Source organism: Euprymna scolopes, chromosome 9 (assembly GCF_053919585.1).
Source record: "Euprymna scolopes isolate OS-2025 chromosome 9, ASM5391958v1, whole genome shotgun sequence".
Lineage (NCBI taxonomy): Eukaryota > Metazoa > Mollusca > Cephalopoda > Sepiida > Sepiolidae > Euprymna > Euprymna scolopes.
The window spans coordinates 146779874-146802370 of NC_136490.1; the positions used below are offsets into that span (position 1 = coordinate 146779874).

The window sequence follows — 22497 nt, forward strand, 5'->3', positions numbered from 1 at the left end:
AACCTGGATTTTTCTCTTATCTAAGAAGGATTTAATTATGTTAAGTATTCTACCAGTGATACCGTATTATCTAATTTTTCCTGAGGAGACCCTCATGCCATACTCTGTCAAAAGACTTAGATATATCTATATCTACCGCTCTGCTCTCCCCCGCTTTATCCAGTGAATGGTATATACGTTCAGAGATTACAGTGAGGATGTCTGCTGTGAAACGGGCATGCCTAAATCCATATTGTTTGTCAGTCAGAAGTTAAGCATCTGTAAGGTGACGGACTAGAGCATTGTTAATTATGGTCTCAAATATTTTGGCGAAAAGTTGGAGGAGGGTATTGAGGCTATCATTTGATGGGTCGGTTCCTTCGCCAGAATTCTTGAATACTGGTACCACAGAAGCAGTTTTCCATCAGCCCGGAAAGCAAGATTCATTAAGGCATTTGTTGTAAAGTTTGGAAAGAACTGGAGCTACTTCGGCTGAACACTTTTTAATAGCACAGCTGGGATGAGATCAGGTCCACATGCTTTTGAAGTGTCAAGATTTTTTATGATAGCATGCACCTGAGCAGGGGTTATTTTTAGATCGTCTAGCATGGCATCTGTCTGCAAAGGAAAGTCAGGCAGGGGGTGGTTGGAAGGATCCAGTGTGGAGTTTGAGGCAAACCGGCTGGCAAGCATATTAGCCTTGTCGGTTGCTGAGCAAACAACCTCGTGATTGTTGGTAAGTGAGGGAATTGTTGATTGCCCATTATTTACTACACTGTTGTAGATTTTCCAGAATTCACGAGTTCCTAATTTTTTTGCTTCGATGCGTTTTTTAGGGTTTTCAGTAAATTCTCTCTTAGTTGTCGCTATTTCTTTCTTAACGTTACTTCTAGCTTCTGTATACTTCTGTCTGTTTTAACTCGACTTATGTCGGTTAAATCTGCGGTATGCATGCTGTAAACCATTGGGGAGAGTGGGGCTTGCTATAAAATAAATATGTTTCATTTTATTTTTGGGAGTTTAACTTTAGAAGTTGATACCGATCTGGATTAGAGATCTGAGCGTAGCAAGTATAAACCCATAGTAGCATTTTCATTACGGATGTTGAAGCCCTTAACGTGATCTATACCTGGTTCTATATATAAAAAAATAAAACTGGGGAAACCATTGCCGATTGCAGAATCGATCCGGTCACAAGTCATACCATGTTGATTCATAGGGATTCACATTTACGTTTATTTATTTATTTATTTATTTATTTTTACCAACAACAGTCGTACTTAAACTTTTTACGAGTGTAGACTATGCTTCCACCGGGAAACGCCGGTTAATGGGCCCTGATAGTTAATAAAATAAAAAGGATTTTCCCTCACCACTTTCGAAATTATAGGATAATAAATAAAAACTTCCTACGCACAACTTTTACGCCCACAACACATACATTTTATCCCTATTTAATAATTCTTTTATCTCCTTATAATAATACTAGAACTCCCAGGATCTCATACATTTGTGTGACGTATGGAATAGGGGATAACTGTGATAACGTTATACATTTATTATAAGCTTCGATAATCTGCATATTTAAACATGTGGCAAATCAGACAATAAAAAATGAAGTAAGTACTGCATCGGTTACATTACCCGTCTTAAGGCGGGTATTCATCTAGTTTAAGCGTCATTCTTTTTAAGGAGCAGCTTTAGCAACTGAATTATGGCGCATAATGAATTGAGAAATGTAAATCATATAAATGTTTTCATGAAAGATAGCATTTTATTGGTAAAGAAATAAAGACATATATATATATATATATACATATATATATATATATATATATATATATATATATATATATATGTATGTATGTATGTATCTATATTGAATGTTAACTATGTTAGTTTCTTTTGTTTGCAAATGTCAATGATGCTTTAAAAGAAAGACAAGAAACATGCATTCTTAAGATGTGTTTACTTAGTCTGTCCGTTTAGCAATGGGAACATTGTCTAAATTAAAGTTATTTTTGCGAATGGAGATAGCCGCTTATCAAGACCCAAATGCCATTCGAGGATAATGGTTAATAAGAAAACTGTGATAACCGATACTGATAGAAATTTTGATCAAATTGATTATTTGCGAGAACGGCTCAATAAGAACTTCTTTAATAGACCTGAAAACAACTATGTTGTAGTCAGTTGGAAAGTAGCCCCTTTAAGACAGATGATCTATGGCGGTATATTCTTTATTGGTCCTGTTCTCCTTCCATTTGTTAGAGGTAAACTCTTGGTGCGGGATTAATCAAGTACCAAACTGCTAGGCGAGCACATGACTTGAAACAATTTATAACCGTAGATATCGTCCGGCTCCGTTAAGTCTGTGTTTTCTGGCCCATTCTACTGGCTGTGATTATAACGAGGTGCCATCTGCCATTGGCAATGGTGTAAATTGGTACGCATTATCATAGCTTCTTGTTGTTGCCGTGTTAACTAGCAGTGAACGGCTATTCTATGCCAACAATGGCTGCCGCCATATAGTCCAGCTGGCTCGTTTCTTGATAACAATTTGCCAGACTTACGCATGCGCAGATATTTCGACGCAAATAGAATAAATGATAAAACCATGTAAACATCTTTCTTGCGCCGAAAACAAGAAGAAAATTAACACATAAGAAGTGGAAATATAAAGCATGTCTTCAGTAGAAACAACTTTCTATCACGTATTATTTGGATTATTCGAACTGCCTTTCTCGTGTTGAATGCCATTTTCACAGCGCTTTGGTTGATGTAAGCTTCGGCCTTCTCCAGGTGTATTTTGTCGAACTCGGAAATGTTTCTGCCGAATTTAGGAATTTGGACGGAATTTCGAAAGGAAACCTTCATTTACTTTACGAGGATAACATGCTCTTGTTCCGTCAGCCATGACTAGATAGAGGTCGCAATCGTATTTTGTTGGTCGCCCAGACTGAGAATTGAACCTTCTAACAGAAGAATATAACTTTTACAATTAACTTTTCCATGTACTTTAACTACTGTGCGTTACGGGTCTGCAAGTGGGAGACCGAAAAATACAATTGCGAATTACTTAGAACCTCTATCCAGTCATGCCTGACGAAACGAGAGCATGCTACGTCCATGAAGTAAATAAGGAGTTCCGTTCGAAATTCCGTCCAAATTCCCTGAGTTCGACAGAAACATTCCCTAGTTCGACAAGATACATCTGAAGAAGGTCGGAAGTTACATCGGCAAAAACGTTGTGAAAATGACATTCAAGATGAGAACAGTAAATTAATAAAGTCTAATACATCTCTTTTTATCTATTTTTTTTTTTTGTTGTTCTCGATACTTTTATTCCTACAAAATTAATATTTGACTAGCAGGACCCGTGGAAATTCTACGGAATGACAAATATACTGAATCAACAAATATGTTTTGATGAAGCTGATTTGTTTTTTTTTTTGTTTTGTTTTTTTGGATAGCGCAAAAAATAGGTTTTTTTGGGGGGGACAATAACATGCGGTAAATATAAGTTGTTTTTTTTTCATTTCTGTGAAAATAGAGTCAATTGTATTTTAAATATAAAACTGACCGAGATGAATTAATAAATACTAATAAATACGCAGAACGTAATATTGTGATACATAATTTAATGCAAATAATAAAATCACATTGTAAAAGACAATCTTTAGAAAGAGTAAGCTCTTTCAGTTCAGCACCTCTACACACACAATGTTCTTTTTTTTCCCTGTTTATTTGGAATGCCCCCGTTTTTACGTAACATTTTACTGACGCCTTTCTTCGACGAAAAATTGTTACACGGTAAAATTACTACGAATTCTTTTCTTATGCTATTACAACAATCTAATATATAAATTGCTATATGACTGTCTGTCTCCATATTTTCAAACTCTCTTCCTAAATTAAAAGTCGCAGAGCGGCGGCGCGGCGCTAGGTGCCTCAAATGATTGGATGTTTACGGACCGTGCTTTTACAGGTCTTTAGCCGGTTAAAATAGTTCTTAAGGAGTAAAACAAGGGTCAAGATTGAAAAAAAATCATTATACATCTTGTACATTCATTTTAGTTTATTTTTCATTTTTCATTTTTAATCAGTTCATATGCATGTTACCTTGTTACAGTGGTAACGTCACCAGCTTTTAATGCTATAGTTTTGCTTTCGATTTCGATTCCAGCTGAAGGTACCCAAATACTTTTTTACTTTTGAAATCACGACTCTATAATAATGTATGCGAAACCTGGACAAGTTAAAATATCATAGTTAAGCGTATTTTACGCCCGGGAAAGCCCCCCCCCCAGTGATCATATATTATTATTATATATTCAAAAACAAGGCTACATCAAAGGGAGGTCATTCTCATATTCGTATCAAGGTTTGCCAGCTTGGCCTTTGTAAAACCAAATTTCGTAAATTTGTAATTTTGAAGCAGTTTATCCTTCAAAAATTGTATTTAACTTTTTAATGTATAAACAAACTAAAGGATGAAACAAGCAGAATATTACATAGATTCTTGATCGCCAGTTATATTCGTGTGTGGGGGGTCGCTATATGCTGTTAATAACAATAAAATGCAATTCGATTCAAAATACTCTGATCGCGTCGGAATAATTTTCTTATAGATGTCATCTAAAAGAAAAACGGGATGTAACTCTGTATTTGTAGATATAAAGTTACTCCTCTTTTTCAGAAAAAAAAATTGGAAAGAAATTACATAGTTACAAAAAAACAAACTTAAATTCAGATCAGGCAACACGAAGTAATATATATATATGAAATTATATATAACATATATATATATTATATATATGTTATATATATATATATTTCATATATATATATGCGTATATATATATATATATATATATATATATATATATATATATATATATATATATATATATATATATATATATATATATATATATATATGCATATACAGTGATGATCATATTTATTGGCACGGTAAAATAAAAGTTAAATTTTGTCTAATAAATTCTAAAAAAGGGATTAAATTAAAGAAAATAACAAAGTATATTATGTATTTTTAACTGGCCTTTCCGATGCAGCAATCGGATTTTAGAAAAAATAAATAACAAAGGAACAACAAACATAATTGCAAAAAACCCTTGTTCAAAATTATTGGCACGATTTATTTAATAATCAATTGTATAGCCTTTGGCCTTGATTACCTTCCTCAGTCGCTTTTCATAGTTTACAACCAAGTTGTTGCACTCTTCAGTAGTAATTTTAGCCCACTCTTCCTGACAATAATCCTCCAATTGAATAAGATTCTTAGGCTTCCTTTGCATTACCCTCAATTTTAATGTTCTCCATAAATTTTCAATTGGATTAAGGTCTGGGCTTTGTGATGGCCACTCCAAAACATTAATATGATTGTCCTCAAGCCATTTCTTAGTCAGTTTAGCCGAATGCTTTGGGTCATTATCTTGCATGAACCACATACGACGACCAAGTGAGAGCTCTTTAGCAGAGTCTTTCAGGTTTTCATCCAATATTTTAACATAATCTTCTTTTTTATGCTACCTGTGACCTTAACAAGTCGCCCTGGTCCAGAGGCAGCAAAGGATCCCCAAAACATCAAACTGCCTCCACCGTGCTTCACTGTGGGTATGGTGTTCTTAGGCAGGAAAGCTTCGCCAGATTTTCTGTAAATATAAGACACTTTATTATGGCCAAATAACTCTATTTTCGTTTCGTCAGTCCATAGAACACGTTTCCAGAATGCAACATCTTTATCAATATGACGTTTTGCAAAGGCTAGCCTTGCTTTCAGGTGCATAGGCTTCAATAAGGGAGTCTTTCTCGGACGACATGCTTTTAAACCAGCTCTCTTCAAAACTCTACCAACTGTATGTCGAGATACATTCACTCCAGAGGTGCTCTGTTCATCAACAATCTCCCCAACAGAGATCCTTGGGTTTTGTTTTACTTGTCGAACAATTTTCCGTTCATCTCTTGGGGAAAGAATCCTTTTTCTCCCTCTACCCTCTAAACTCATAACGTGGCCTTGCGATTTGAACTTGTTTATTATGGCTCTAACAGTGGATTTGGGAAGGTTTAGCTTCTTTGAAATCTTATCATAGCCCTCCCCATTGGTATGGCATGCTACAACAAGCTTCCTGGCGTCTTCGCTGTGTTCCTTAGTTTATACCATGGCGATTGAAAATTATAATTTAGTCACTTATAATAGTTTAAATAAATCGCTATCTAAAAATTATCTGAAAAAAATTATTCACTGAATTAGCGTTAAACAAGCATAATATGGCTATAAAAAAGTTCAGAAAGCACGTAAACCGGAAATTGATTGATATTATACTGATACTAAAAGAAAAACAAAGCCGTGCCAATAATTTTGAACAAGGGTTTTTTGCAATTATGTTTGTTGTTCCTTTGTTATTTATTTTTTCTAAAATCCGATTGCTGCATCGGAAAGGCCAGTTAAAAATACATAATATACTTTGTTATTTTCTTTAATTTAATCCCTTTTTTAGAATTTATTAGACAAAATTTAACTTTTATTTTACCGTGCCAATAAATATGATCATCACTGTATATATATATATATATATATATATATATATATATATATATATATATATATATATATATATATATATATAGCCAGAGATGTCTCGTATTGCGGGGTTCAAATCGTTCGACTGGTATTAATCGTGACACCCTGCACTGAAGATTTCCGAAAGGATGAAACACTAGTGTCTCTAATTATTTAATTATTATAGTAAAAAATAATTATGACAGCCCCTTTAAGAAATTCGTTTCTTATCGTTGAGCACTTTCAGTTGAATTAAAGTCGATCAATTTAGCTCTATAATGTATAACGATTAAATCACTGTCTGACTGACGTAAATGAATATTTAAAAATTAAGATGTTTAAATTCAACGTTATTTCACGCGGTTAATGGTAGCCGAATGGATTAGGTCTCCGCTAATCGAGCCAGAGATGTCTCTTGTTGCGGGGTTCAAATCGTTCGACTGGTATTAATCGTGACACCATGCACTGAAGATTCCCGAAAGGATGAAACACTAGTGTCTGTAGGTATTTAATTATTATAGTAAAAAATAATTATATATATATATATATATATATACATATATATATATATATATATATATATATATATATATATATATATATATATATATATATATATATATATATATATATATATATGAAATATAGTTATCACACAGTCATGCGAGATAGGCTAGTGATAGAGGTATACGCTTCTTACTGTGGGGTCCTGATTTCGAATCTCGCTAGATTCAGCCACTGTGATGAGTGGTAGACGACGAAACACGTGTCAGTGGATAAGTATATTTTAAAAACAATACATATGCCGCTCTCCATTCGGGGGTACCAAATTATTCAAAGGGGAAATTATTCCCAACTCGCATGTACAAAGCGGATACTCGCAACAACTTGGCAACGTAAAAAAAATCAGTTTCGAGCAAAAAAGGAATAGAATAAAATTATATAAGTAATTACACACCGAAGCTGTTGTAACACGGAATAGCAGTTACAATGAACAAAATACTTTTTCAACTGGGACTAACAGACTACCCCCTTTCAACTAATAATGAAAAAGGATCGTGTTGTTGGACACTGAAAAAACTTTCAAGACTGTACTTGAAGATATTTTTAAAACTAAATAAGCTAAAACGGTTAGAACGATTTTCTCTAATCAAATTGTTTGTTGTTCTCTCAGAAAAAAAAACGTAAACTGTTTTTTTTCTCGAATAAGTAAATTGGGAAAAACCTCTACAAGATGGGGGACTTCAAGGAAAACGCCGTGCGGATGTTCAAACAGACCTACAAAAACACCAAATGCTACAACTACAAAAACAACATTACTACACCATCAGAAAATTAAAGAAAGGTTGATTCAGCAATAACAATCAATTAAAAAAATCAAGAATTGCTTCTCAAAAGCTTTACCAATAAACGTCACACTGACAAAAACGCAGCGTTTTCACAAAACACGACATGGAACAGCATGGATACATTTACCTATTTTCTCGGGCAAGTCTTACGGTTTCTTTAGAAAGTATGAAGACATTTTCAATGTCGATTGTGAAAACTGGCCTCATGCAAAAACGTTCGATTACCTTTATGAAAGCTTGCAACTGATAAACATAGTAGATTCGTAGACTATACCCTACCTACTTAGACTACGGATTTGGGGTCAAAGCAGTTTATTTCTATACGCCACTATTCCACGAAAGGTGGAAATGTTTTAAGTTGGCTAACTGGGACGAGTAAGATTATTTAGCGCTTGTAGCGGTTGTAAACAAACACTGCAACGATTTTAGACTAGCAGAATTATTGGCAAATGATTTTAAATATCTCATTTTCATTCAAATATTAGCGTCGACAAAAATGCTGAGATTAGACGGTGAGTACTAGTCAAATACGAAAGCGAACACAATCTCACACTACACAAACTTGCAGTAGACTGCCAAATGGTTCTAAGCGTGAGAAGCGACTCTAAAAATATAAAAGAATCGGGTGTAGCATATGTCAGAAAAGTAAAGTATACATCCAAAAATTACTCCTGTAAAAAAGAAAAAAGAATATTTCCAATCACATTCTTAGTGTAAAGCAAAGAATTACTCCTCAAAAAGAGAAAATAAAATAAAAAATCACTCCCCCTAAAAAAGAGAAAAATAAAGTGTTTACCAACATATTCAAAACGAGTGAGCCATACAAAAACAAAAGAAATCACTCTTGAGAGAATGTGACAGATGCGGAGAATTACACTGGGAAAATACTGCCTGTTTCAGAATATAAAACTATGATAATATAAATTGTGGCAAGCTTGGTCATAAAATCTCGCATTGTAAAACTAAATGCAAATCAAAAAATAGAATCAGACCGACAAATTTCGACGGAAAATCAGACGAAAATTTACACGGGTATCTAATAGTCAAAATGTCGAATAAAACAGTGAAATTACTCTTAGACATTTGGCCGAACCTTTCAATTATAAATTTACATATGTGGAAGAAACTCAACAAACCGACGTTGGATGAAACACAAACGTCAGCCCGTACGGTGACTGGCAACAAGATTAATTTTATTGGTGAATTATATTTACCAGTAAATTTTAACGGTACTATTAAAAAACTTAAAAGCGGTCGTCCTAAAAAAATCTGAAAATTTTGTTTTGGTTACGAACTGGATGGACAAGTTTACCTTTTGGAGTTATTCAATAAATATTTTCTGCTAAAATGTCGAAAAGGTGATATCAAATGCCGAGAAATTAAAAGCTGAACTAAGACAAAGTTTTTTCGAAGTTTTTTTTTTTTAGCAGGTTTAAGCAAGTGCACGAAAATGAAAGCAAAATTCGACGTGAAAGAAACGCACAGCCCATTTGTCAAATGAAACTTCTATTCGCGACTTTGGGCAAAATTAACGAAGAACTTGATAGATTTTAAAAAGCGGACATATTATTGATGATGAGTGGGTATCCCGACGGCTTACATAAAAGAAAAAAAAGAAAAAGAGATATGTGTCTGCGCTGATTTTTCTACTGGTCTTAATAGAACATTAAGAGATCACCATTATTCTCTCCCCACCTTAGAGTAGATATTTACTAAACTTAACAGAGGGAAAACTTTCTCAAAAGTTGACTTGAGCGAAGTGTACTTACAAATCCAAGTAGTAAAGAAAGCTAAAAACTTCTCACTATAAACACACATATTGGTCTATACAATTTCGAAAGGCTTGCGTTCAGAATTAAAGTAGCACAGAGAATTTTCCAACAAATAATGGACACCATGCTCGACGGTTCGGTCTTCGCAACAGCCTACTTGGATGCCATCATAGTAGCCAGCAAATACTCACACAATATCGGAAACATATTCACATGGTTTTCGAAAGAATTCAAGAATACGAATTTAAAGTCAAGAAATGCAAGTGCGATATTTTTATGACTGAGATTAGATATCTTGATGAAAATTGAAGACGATCTGGTTCGAAAAGGGCTACAGCAATTAGAGATATGCCGGTCCCCTATATTTTTCAAACTTTACAAAACTTCCTGGGATTGGCAAATTATTATCAGGTTTTTATCTAAACGAATTATTAAAGAAAAACAAAGTCTGGAACTGAACGCCGTATTGTTAGACGGTGTTCGAAAAACTAAAAGAGGCATTAACTTAAGGCTTTTTTTTCTGATACACTATGAACCAAGGCTGGATATAAACTTAGTGAGCGACGCTATTTCATAAGGCATCGAAGCGTATATATTACACAAAATGTCCGACGGCACAAAAAAAGCCAACAGCACGTACTTCAAGAACGCTGTTACTTGCCGAGATACAATATTTAAAAATTGAAAAGAAACTTTCGGTATCATTTTCGCTTATCAAAATTCCATAGGTGAATACATGGCAAACCCTTCACGGTGTAAACCGACCACAAGCCTTTACTTATGATGTTCGAATCAAGAAAAGATTACCGGCGTACACTGCCAACAGATTACTGAGATGGTGTACCATCCTCTTAAATTACAATTTTAAACTGGAGTACGTGTAATCGAAATAAATTAGTCACGCAGATGGACTATCAAGTTTAATACCTAAGGAAAGAGAACCTTTCGTGGAGTCTAGAATAATTGCACTGTGCATTGACTGCAAAATTAAAACAATGATATCAAATGCCGTTAGAGCGCTTCTGGCGACATTACTAGAAATGAAAGGGGAAGCGTAAATAGATGATTCCGTTTACGACATAAAAAGTAAAACCGCTACGAAATACAGAAATGTTTCAGATGTAATCATATTATGCGACAAGGTCCTGCTGTTTAGTGAAAGAATCGTAATTTCTAAAACCTTAATAAAAGATTTGTGCGGGATTTCCACATAGGACACTCCAGGAAATACTAAATGGAAAGCTTGATGAGAAGCTACGTGTACTGAGCGAACATCACAGAGATGATTGACTCTTGTAAAGGTTGATCTATAGAGACAAAAGCACCAACTATCACTATCAAACTCTCGCCAAAACCGGATCAACCGTGGTCGAGAATCCACAGCGACTTTTTGCGTCGCCTTGAAGACTTAATCGTAGTTGATGACTACATCAAGTGATCTGATATATCATGGAGACAACAATTAATTTTTACACAAATTTTTCGCCCGTTTTGTGAATGATGACGGAACTCAGTTCACATCTGCAAAGTTCAATGATATTTTTGGTATTTTTTATATTAATTTCAATATCATGCTAAGTCAATCGGTCAGGCCGAGAAATTTGTAAACATTTTTAAAAGGGTACTAAAAAGGCACAAGCTATACCAACGGACGAAGCGCGACAAAGGCTGCGACTGATTGTAACGTTTCCACCCACACAAGATGTAACAAAGAACTGTCTTTTTCCTTCCGAGTTATTTTATTTCGTTTCAAATCTCGTCCAATCACGTGGGCTTACTACGTTTTTCATGTCTTCTTGCATAAAAACAGGTACACTTCTTGCGTTTTCTCTTTTTTATTCTTCTTTCCATGTGCAAGTGGCAGAAAGAACATACCCTTTGTCTCTTTGCAGTAAAGCTATTTGTGACATTACTACTACAGTACATAGCATTAAACCGAATGGAAACACTCCAACGACAGCCTCCCTTACCGAAAACATGTTCGCACAGAAAGTGAGATTGGTTTTGATAAACTCCCAGGTTTCCAGACTTTCTTCGTATGGCCATTCTATTGATAGTACACACATGCAACTCTAGTCATCTTCGAAGTAATCTACTCTCGCTGCAATGAATTGTTGTACTGTTCCAACCACTCATGGAAGGCCCCATGGAAATCTTCTTTTATTAGCGTGTCAATGACAGTCGTCACAGTCTCTTTCATCTTTTCAGTTGTCTCATAACAACAGCTTGGAAGGTTTTCCTTGAGCTTAGGGAATAACCAAAAGTGACAGGGAGCAAGGTCTGGACTATAGGGAGTGTGAGGAACTGTCTTGATGACCATCTTGGTCAAATGGTTTGATCTTCCCTGACCACCCTTGGGACAAACGTCTCACAAATCTTCCGCATCTTCAGTTCTTCTCGAATAATTGTTTACAGTTTTCACACTGACAATAAACTGTGCACTTATTGTCGCTATAGATACACAACAGTCTTTATCCATGAAATTCTTTATTTGGCCAATCACCTCTGATGTTCTGATTTCTTTACTCTTGCCACATTCCTTACAGACGCCGTCTCTTCCTTGAATTTCTTATGTCACTTACAAACTGATGTTCCATTCATGCAAGATGGTTCAAAAGCAGTCTGAAGCATTTCATACATTTCTGTGGTATTTTTTTCCAAGTTTAAAACAGAATTTTATTGCATATCGTTCTTCTGAAGTGCCCTCACGTCCAGATTGCATTTTTTACGCAGATTTTTGGTCTAAACACTTGAAATTTTAGATGTAGGTTACTTGGACATGGATCAAACTTTTAAATTTGATTTGAGCCCCCCCCCTCGAATGTTAAGTGGTCAAAATTGGGGTCAAAGTTAAAAAAATGATCTCTGCGCTCTCTACCAAATTACTAAGCCAATTTCTGATCTAAACATTTGGCTTTTACATAAAGTTTATTGAGAGGTAGGGCAAGCTTTTTAATCATTTTGGGTCGAAAATTTGAGCTGCCAAGGGGTCAAAGTTCAAAATATTTAACCTTTGCGGTGTCTAGCAAACCATTCAGCTAATTTTAGGTCTATAAATTTTTAATTTATACATAACAGGTATTCATACATGTGGCAAGCATTTTAATCAGTTTTGGGGCGAAAAATGGCCTGCCAAAAGGTCAAAGTTGAAAAAGTTTACCTTTGCAGATTCTACCAAATTCATCCGCCAATTTTGGGTCTAAAGACTTGAAATTTTAGATGTAGGTAACTTGGACATGGGTAAAACTTTGTGTTTTGTATTTGAGACCAAGATAATAAATGCTAAGAGATTAAAATTGGGGTCAAAGTTTTTAAAAAATTGACCTTTTCGGTCTCTACGAAATTACTCAGACAAATTTTGGTCTAAACATTTGAAATCTTACATAAAGTGTATTCACACGTAGGGCAAGTTATGAACAGTACAAAGGGCCCGAGCAAAGCCAGTCTGTCAGGCTGCCAGGCTGCCAGGCTGAACTGCTAGTATATATATATATATGAATATATATATATATATACACACACACACACACACACACACACACACACACACACACATATATATATATATATATATATATATATATATATATATATATATAATGCTCATAAAATTCTCCAGGTAAGACACTGTAGCGAATATTTAGATTTCTCACTTCTAAATAATCGATGAGGCGAGAATCCGCTTAAAATTTCGTATATATATATCTGATTTTAAAGAAATTTAAACCATATGTATTACACCAAATCGGAAAGTTTTCTTTTCAACATTTTACCAACTATATTAAGGGGTAACACGGGCATTCAAACCAAAGAATAGTAATATGGTTTATTTATAGTGACAACGTACCTAGGAGTTGTCCTCATTCAATCTCGAGCAACGTCGGGTCTTCCTACTAGTAAAACATTAATAGAAAACCAAGAATTACGATTATTAAGATGCATCTATTCGATCTATGCGTTTCTCGGTGACGATGATTTTCAAACTAAAGTGTGACAGACCAACCGATTTAATGGCGGATTTTATTGTTATGTTTGGGCGTAGCTAAACATAGATAAAATTGGTCACATATTTCGAAAACATTATTTCGTTAGTTTAATTTGAAAGTTTAGAAAACAGAATGATATCTTTTTTTATTAAATGATTAAATCATTTTTCTAAGATTTCGCTGTTAACACAATTTATTCATAGAAAAAGACTTTGGGTTCTTTTTTTTCTCTTTATTTTGTTGGTGGTATTAACCCGATGGATCAGCCGTTCGTGAAGAGAGAAAAAGTAAACGCCTGATGTTGTTTACAGCGATTGTAACGTCCGGATCGATATGTGTTGCGTGGTTAGTACGATTTTGTATTAGAGGATTTTGGTGACATCTTTGAAAACATTTTTTTCTTAAGTTTAATTTGCAAATTTTGAGAACCGAATAATATTATATGTTTTTTTGTAAATAATTGAAATCATTTTTCTGGGACTTTCATTGTTAATACAATTTATTCATAGAAGAAGATTTGGTATTTTTTTCTCTTCATTTTGTTGATAGTATAAATCCGATATGTTGTTTCAAACTTCAGCGTGACAGAAAAGAAGAAAATTCTATTTCAAATTTAAATGTGGATAGCCAAACGCAAATATCATTTAAAACTTAAGCATAACAATTAGTTTTGGGACGATTAATCAGAATTGAAATCGGGAATCGGTAAAATCGGAAAATTTTGAGGTACCGGAATCGGTATCGGAGTCAGTGTCGGAATAGGTATGGGAATCGGATATATGTGTGCCTATTTTCTGATGCCAAAAACGATTCCTTTAATCATATAATTCATTTGATTTTTTTTAAAATAAAATCTACTGCTGATAGTAATAATAAAATAATAAATATTTATTGATTTTAAAATATTTATTGATTTTAAAATATTTATTGATTTTAAAATATTTATTGATTTTAAAATATTTATTGATTTTAAACTACCAGTTACGCTACAATCTATAGATCATTCCTCATGTGTTTTAATATGTGCTTTTATGGTAATTGGGAAAAATAACAATTTTATTTTAAATATTTAGAGATTTATAAAGAATCGGAAATTTATCGAAATCGCGAAAAATATTGGAATCGTCTCATCACTAGTGATAATCCAAAGAATGGGCCAAGTCCAACTAAAATACAATAAAACAAAGAAAATTCTATAAGTTAAGCGAAACAAGAAAAGAAAATGATAAATCGCAGGCTCCAAAACTGTACAGCGTTACAGAGAGAAATAAGTGTTATTTCCAACTTAAGCATAATGAACCAAAGACAATGCTATTTTAACTGTAAACCTGACATAAAAAGAAATCTCTATTACAATCAGCGTGACAGACTAGTTTTATATTTTAATCCCTTATTTTTCCTTTAGTCCTCATATTCCAGGAGTGATATTTCTGACGAAGATGGGGGGAGAATAATTGCTGTTTTCTGGGACGGCATCTATGTATCTACCACTTATGGTTGACTAGTTTTCCACCTTGAAGTCGTATCTTTAGCTCTTTGTATCAAGTGGCTTCATGCCTTGTCTTGGGCAATTTCTACTCAAAATTCTTAAGCATGACAGACGAGCTAAAACGTGATTTCGATCTGACGCAATGAAGACTAAATGCGTTGTATTTCAAACTTCGATCGTAGTTGAGAGCGACGCGAATCGGTAACTACACAGAAATGAAGGTATTACTCTTTTTCCTGAATTGCTTCACGTATGCTTGATTTTCACGTTGTAATGCTGAGTATTTAACAAGGAAGAATCATAGATTAGTTTTTGGTCTTTGTTATGACTCGAACGAAATGTGAAACCAGGTCTCCCGACCTATTAACAAACATGCTATCAAAGACTGATCATCATCATATTTTATGAATCCGAAGATTCTATTATTGGTATTGGTTTTCTTGATATTTTTCTAGTCAGAATTCTTTCTAGAAAGACATCGGGGATTACGGGAGGTGCCACGTAAAGATTGCCAACATATTAAGTGAAAGTCATTTTTGTAGAACAAACTGGATTCAGCCTAGGTCGTCAGTCCGTGTCGTTAACCACTAGATCACCGTCACTTCCTACAATGGTTGGCGAAGCATAATAAACAGACGGGAATGGTATTTGAAAGTTAAGCGTGACGGACATGTGCACGGACGGCCAAAACCTCTCTTTGAGATGTAAGGATACATCGAAAAGATAAATAAATTTAAAAAATTGCAAGGAAACAAATAAATCGACTTCTACACGCTCCGATTGGCAGCTGCATCTTCTGTGGCAACCCCACCCTCGCCCGCTCGCTCACTGTTCCTCAACGTTCTTGCTCTTCCAATGTTAGGAACATTACAGTTTTTTCTTATGCCAAAAGAACCGACGCAGGATTGTGGTTGGGTTAGTGGATGTGGCGGTACTTGTTTTGGTTGCGATCTATTTTTGATGGCAGCTTCGGTTCGGACGATAGACATCTAGGCAGAAAATAGGCGAAAGTGCGCGCGGTGGGTGGGTGTAGCGTGGGTGAAAGGGCAAGAAAAAGATGCAAGTCAATTAAATGCTATGCTGAAGAGGAGAGCACAAAGAGTTTAAATTGGAGATTGATATCTTTAGTCTACTTTCATAATGCTTCCTCATTGGTCACATTAACTGGCAGGTTCTCATCGCATTTTATTCTCTTAAGAAGGCGTTATTTTCTCTCTCTCTCTCTCTCTCTCTCTCTCTCTCCCTCTCTCTCTTTCTCACAAACACGTACACACAGACACACACACTCTAACCCTTTCTCTCACTCTCACGCACTTTCACTCTCTTTCTCTATCTCACTAATTCTTTCTTTTACCCTCTCTGCGTCTCTTTCTTACCCTTTCGCTCCATTTTTTCTCTCTCTCCCTCTTTGTCTCTCTCTCTCTCTCTCACACACACACACACACACATCTGTGCTACATCATATCAACTCCTTTAAGATAATTTAATCGTGAAACATAAAATCCTGTTGCAAATGATTTGTTGTATACGATTCATCAAACACAAGTTACTATTTTGCAAATATCAGAAAGGTATTAAAACAACGATATCCATATTAAATGTTATAAGGTAATGATAATATATTATGTATCGATTTTTAGTATCTATTTCCACAGTCCTCAATACGTGAGTAGAGCTAGGTTGTAACTTAATATATATGGCAATAAAGCTACAAAGAGTTTTCTGCACACACAGAGGTTAAAACAAGGTCATTTATTAATTTGACACATTCATAAAAAGGTGGCTCATCTTTCTTATATATATATATATATATATATATATATATATATATATATACATATATATAAAGATATATATATAAAGATATATATATATATATATGTATATATACTAGCAGAAGTACCCGTCGTTAACTGGGTTCAAAAAAGCCTACTGAAAATGGACTATGATTGATGAAAGTGTGATAGGTTATGGAAAGGAGGAGATTGTAAAGAGATAGGTTTTAATAATCAAAAATTTTACCCTAAGCAAAATATGATGAAAGTAAAGATAATTTTCGCGAAAATATATTTTTTTATATCAACTTTGTTTCCATTCGTAGCCAACAGTGACCAACAAAATGATGTTTCCTTACAAAGAGAAAATGTTATATAGATAATAATATAAATATACAAGAAATAAATGTTACCATAGTCAATAAAAGTTATTTTTATGGTAGAAAAGTTCATTGATTTGTATTTTTAAGTAATTTGTAAAAAAAAAATTTTTAATTCACGAACCGGTTTAAAAAAAAAAAAAATCAAAATGGCAGCGACTTTTAAATGTAGAGCCCCGTTTTCAATTTGAATGAGAGGCACCTAAGCATTCTGTGTTAACAATTTAAGAGAGTTTCGTCAACATAGAGAATATTTATAAACATATTTTAATGTTTTCCGTTATTTTGTGCTTGAGGAATATTCGATTATGGTATGTGTAATTTATATAAAAATTCATTGAAGTAGTTATCGCCTCAAATTTCGGTTTAATTTCGGTTCGCTGAAATTATTTCAAGTAAAGAGCATTAAAAACTATTTCAAAACAAAAAAAAACATGAACTGAACTTATATTGACTATGGTAACATTTATTTCTTGCATATTTATTTTTTCGGATAGTCGTTTGTTGGCTTTTCTGCTAAACCCTCTTACTAAATAATATCGACGAAATATCGAAAAACAAAGAAACAAAAACAGTTTTGAAAAATAATGAAGCTTTACTTACTTTAGTAAAATAATCCGAAACAGCAAAATGGGATATTAAAAAGTAAACACGTAATTACTTTAGTTTTTTTAAGCAAAGAATCGATATTAATATGAATAAGAAGAAAATGGTGCCATTTTCAAGCAGAACAGCTTCGTTTCAGTTTTACAGTATTGAACGGTGTAATGTTGCGCCGTCGGATTCAGGGTTGTACTATTGCAATGTAAAGAACACGCAGAAAGGGTTGTAATCCACTGAATTCCTTCTAGTACACTGACAAAAAAGCTTAAACAGATATATAAATAAAAATAAAAAGGTTATGTAAATGCTTTTAAAAAGACACGTAATCACGTGAGCAGGATTTTTTCCTTCTTTTGGCACGATAACAAGTAACGTTCTTATTTTTTATTATTTATCTATTTATCTATTTTCGAAAGAGTGCCACGTGCAAGTGGAGAAGGACAAAACAGAGTTATGCAAAATTTGTGTCGAGAATTGTTTAAAGTTCCGAGTTTTTTGTTGTTTGTTTTTTGGCTTTCACTTTAATAAGAACGTGAATTTATGAGGTGAATTTATTCGACACAATATGATTCAACTCAAAAAAATGAATAAAAGCTAACGTGAATTAAGATTAAAGTTAAGGTGTTATTGTGGACACTCACCCTTTTTAAAAAAACCTTGTTAAACTTTGTGACATATTCACATTCTATGGGGGGGCAGGTGCGAACGAACACCCAATAATTTTATTATACCATATTTCTTCAAACTGAAACATAATTATCAAAGTATACTTACGCAAATAGATATGAAAAGTCTTTGTTAAAGTTTGTGCCATATTTCCATGGAGTACAGGCGCGAACACAGACTCCACAATTTTATTATACCATCTCTATTTAAGTTGAAACATACTTATCAAAGTATTCTTATGTACATCTATATAAAAACACCCTTGTTAACGTTTTTTGTTTCTGTTTTTTTCATTTTTTATTTCCATACTTTGGGGGCCATATGTATTATTTTAATTGGAATTCATTGAGTTGAGTATTATTAATTAATTTTATTTATTGCGGATAATTATCCCCATCTTTTATTAGTTGTTTCACGACGGGCCCGTGGCGCAATTGATAGAGACGTTGAATCTCTACGGTTCTAGGTGATGATTGTCTGAAGATAGCAGTTTCAATCCTACCCAAAGCCGGCCAGAGGCTTACTTGACCAAAAAAAAAAACATGGTGTGACGACAACAACTACGGAAAGCAGTAATTGCAGTGAATGCAGTCAGGAGATTCAGAGCCCCTATCCGTCGCGGTTACCACCTGACGAACGTTAGAGGAATAGTTGGCCGAAACTTCGTGAAACAACTAATAAAGGATGAGGCTAATTGTCCGCAATAAATAAAATTTATGTATATATATATATATATATATATATATATATATATATATATATATATATATATATATATATAATAAAATAAAGGCGGAAGTAAAAGTCAGCCGGACTTTTGCATGAGAGAAACGCTAGCATTGTCTCATGATGATATTTTCCCCTGGGTAGGAATGACGATGAATTTGAATGGCTTGAACTAGCCAAATACATATGAAGAGTTCGAATGTAAAATGCGATAAATTGAGAAATTGGACTTTACAGAGACAATATTTCAAATATAAAATTTGAATAAATGTCTATTTTAATCAAAAGCAAAATTATTAAAAAATTAACTTGTTACATTATGATACCGATTTCATTAGGATTCATCGTCTCTGTCAGAAGTTTTCACGAGCCATACATACATACATACATTTAAACAGACAGGTGAGATTTATATTATAGAAGACGCGCCAACCACACTCACATATCCATGTCAGACTTTACTTTAAAACTTTCGTCAGCAACATTTGGCGTACAATTTTTTTAATGTTTCCACAAGAAGGTCATCCCTTCTAAGATTTATACAAGTTGAAGAGGGCATATTTGTCGAAATTATTTTATTCAGTTTTATGACATGTTTTACTTTTCCAATTCCTACAAAAATATATATATGCTGTATCTACGTGAATATGTCTGTGTGAAAATATATAAGCGATAAACTCTTAAACTACTCGTCACATAACGCTTAAATTATCAGGATCTAGTAATTATACACCAAGCATGGTTTATAAAAAGTACATTTTTTTTTGTTTGGATGAATAATGTGTACAGAAACATGTCGGCAAGTAGAAATGCAAGATGTCCATTTCATCTTGCCGACATATTTTTATTAGTTTTGCACAAGCGCAAAATCAATCATAGTCATAGCTCGAAATCGTTTAATTTTAAATCTGTATGTCTGTCGGATTAGCTCAAACGATAGGGAATACGGTTGGAGAGCTAAATGTTTTGATTCTAGCTAATGGCACCCTAGTATTTTTTTTTTTACTTTTGAAATCAATACTATATATTAGGTACAATAAAATATTTAAAGTGAATTGGTGCTGTACTAATAAATATGAAATCTTCATGAATAAATATATATTTAAGCGTATTTTTACGACCGAAGTTAATATAGTTTGCTTGAAGCATTGACTAGTGTGTATACAAAGGGAATTTGTAGTGTAGCAAACAAATACAAATCGATGAAATTAAGACACATAACGATGGAATAAACTATGCAGATTCACCTTTATAAATACAAATCATGGTTAAAGGGCGAGAATTTATTATTTATTTTATTTCCTGTTTTATTCCCTATCTTGCCTTGCCTCACAATTACACGCACAACTACCCCTACAAGAAGTATCCATTGTTTTTCGAGACTGAACAGATGCGAAAGTGAAGGTTAGTTCTAGGCCCTTATCAAAGCAAGAACTTCCTCTAAGAGGAGAGCCATCATTTCAGTTGGGTAAAAATTAGGATCCGGCCATTTGTGATGAAAGGAGAGAAGTTTGGTTTTCGACGTATTAAAAGTAACCAGCCATCTTTAATATGTATTATTTTAATTAGGTTCTGATATTCTTGCATAAAATGCTCCCTATCCCTCTCCTATTGAGTTCATTGTCTAATGTGTATTCTCTTATTCTCTCTATCTATACATTTCTTTCTTTTTCCTTTCAGGTGATCCGAATACGAAACCGTGGCTCGCGTCCTATTCGGGCTGGCGTGAAAATGGCGACCCATGCTTCGGTCGTTGGGTTCGAAACATCTGCGTCTTCGGCATCGGCGACATCCTTTATCTAACCGAAAAGAAACACCTATTCGCCAACAAATTCTACATAGATCAACAGCCGCTCGCGTTAGACTGCCTCGAAGAATGGCTGCTGAGTAAAACCTGTCGACCTGTCACTATCGACCTGGACTATTACAGGAATCTTCCATTTATCAATAAGTGACCCGTCCAGTTGCCGACTCTCACCGGTCGATAACATCAATTTGGGATTACGTGGTCTGACCATATTCATAACCTTAAATAAAGACTAGGATTTAACGTCGTCACTTTGCTACCACTGACGATTATTAAAATAAATAATTATCCAATTGTTTCTGATTACGACTGGATACAGACCATAACAAAGGGAAATAACTCGGCGGTTTTAAACGTAATTAAAACAATGTGTAAAAGATAAATACGAAATCGGAGGGTTTTAATCAACTATTTTTAATCGCATTGATTCATATCAGGACGATTAAGTTATTACTTCCTCCTATTTTTGCTAATGAAGCTAATACTCCCACCCCAATATGTAACAGGGTAAAATCCGGATTAAAATCTACCTCCCTTTTTTATACACCCCGACCCTATTATTATTGATGCGAAAATGTAAAAACCGGAAGACCATTTGCTTTTGCTTTTAATCAAAACTGACAAAAAAAAAAGAAAAGATTTTTATAAAGAATTTTTTAATACGAAACTGTACACATTTTACTTAATGAAGTAAAAAGAATGACTTTAAATTAGCTAGTTACTAGTTTTGCTATTGATGGTAAAATACGCAAATCCTCCACCCGCACCCCAATATGCAATCAGGGTAATACCCAAGTCAAAACTTAACCCCACCCACCCAACAGATGACAATACAAGAAAAGCTGTTATTGTTTGTTTGTTTTTGTTTGTTTGTTTGTTTGTTGTTGTTGCTTTTTAACCAAAAACATTTAAAAAGCAGATTCCCTTATAAAGAATTAATCTCAAAATACATATATTTATACTTTATATTTATACTAATATATATATATATATATATATATATATATATATATATAACTGCGTAAAGGGAGAGAACCCCATAAAAGTGCTCGATTATAAAAAAGTCGATAATATTTGCTTATATATATATATATATATATATATGTGTGTGTGTGTGTGTGTGTGTGTGTGTATGTGTGTGTGTGTGTGTGTACTACAGAAGATCAGAAAGACATCGGTACCGTTGGTTTCAAATCCAACACAAAGGAGACCAGTCTTTTGTCGTCTATTTTGGACGCTCTCCAGCGTTTGTTCAGGAGATAGATATAAACACAGACTAAAGAGAATCCAACATAGACGACGAGAAACAGGTCCCTGTCTGTTGGATTTGAAACCGATTATACCGATGTTTTTCTGATTTTCTGTAAAACACACAGACA

The 22497-nt window shown here is 34.0% G+C and overlaps 1 protein-coding gene across 1 annotated transcript in view; it reads left to right on the forward strand.

The window, feature by feature from the left end:
- Positions 1-21755, forward strand: part of LOC145284892 (N-acetyllactosaminide beta-1,6-N-acetylglucosaminyl-transferase-like) — a 198414-nt gene extending 176659 nt beyond the window's left edge. Inside the window, exon 4 of the mRNA XM_080133966.1 lies at positions 20992-21755. Within this exon, the coding sequence (XP_079990092.1) occupies positions 20992-21266 (275 nt within the window). The 3' untranslated portion in view covers positions 21267-21755. The remainder of the gene's footprint in view (positions 1-20991) is intronic.
- Positions 21756-22497: the final 742 nt, after the last annotated feature.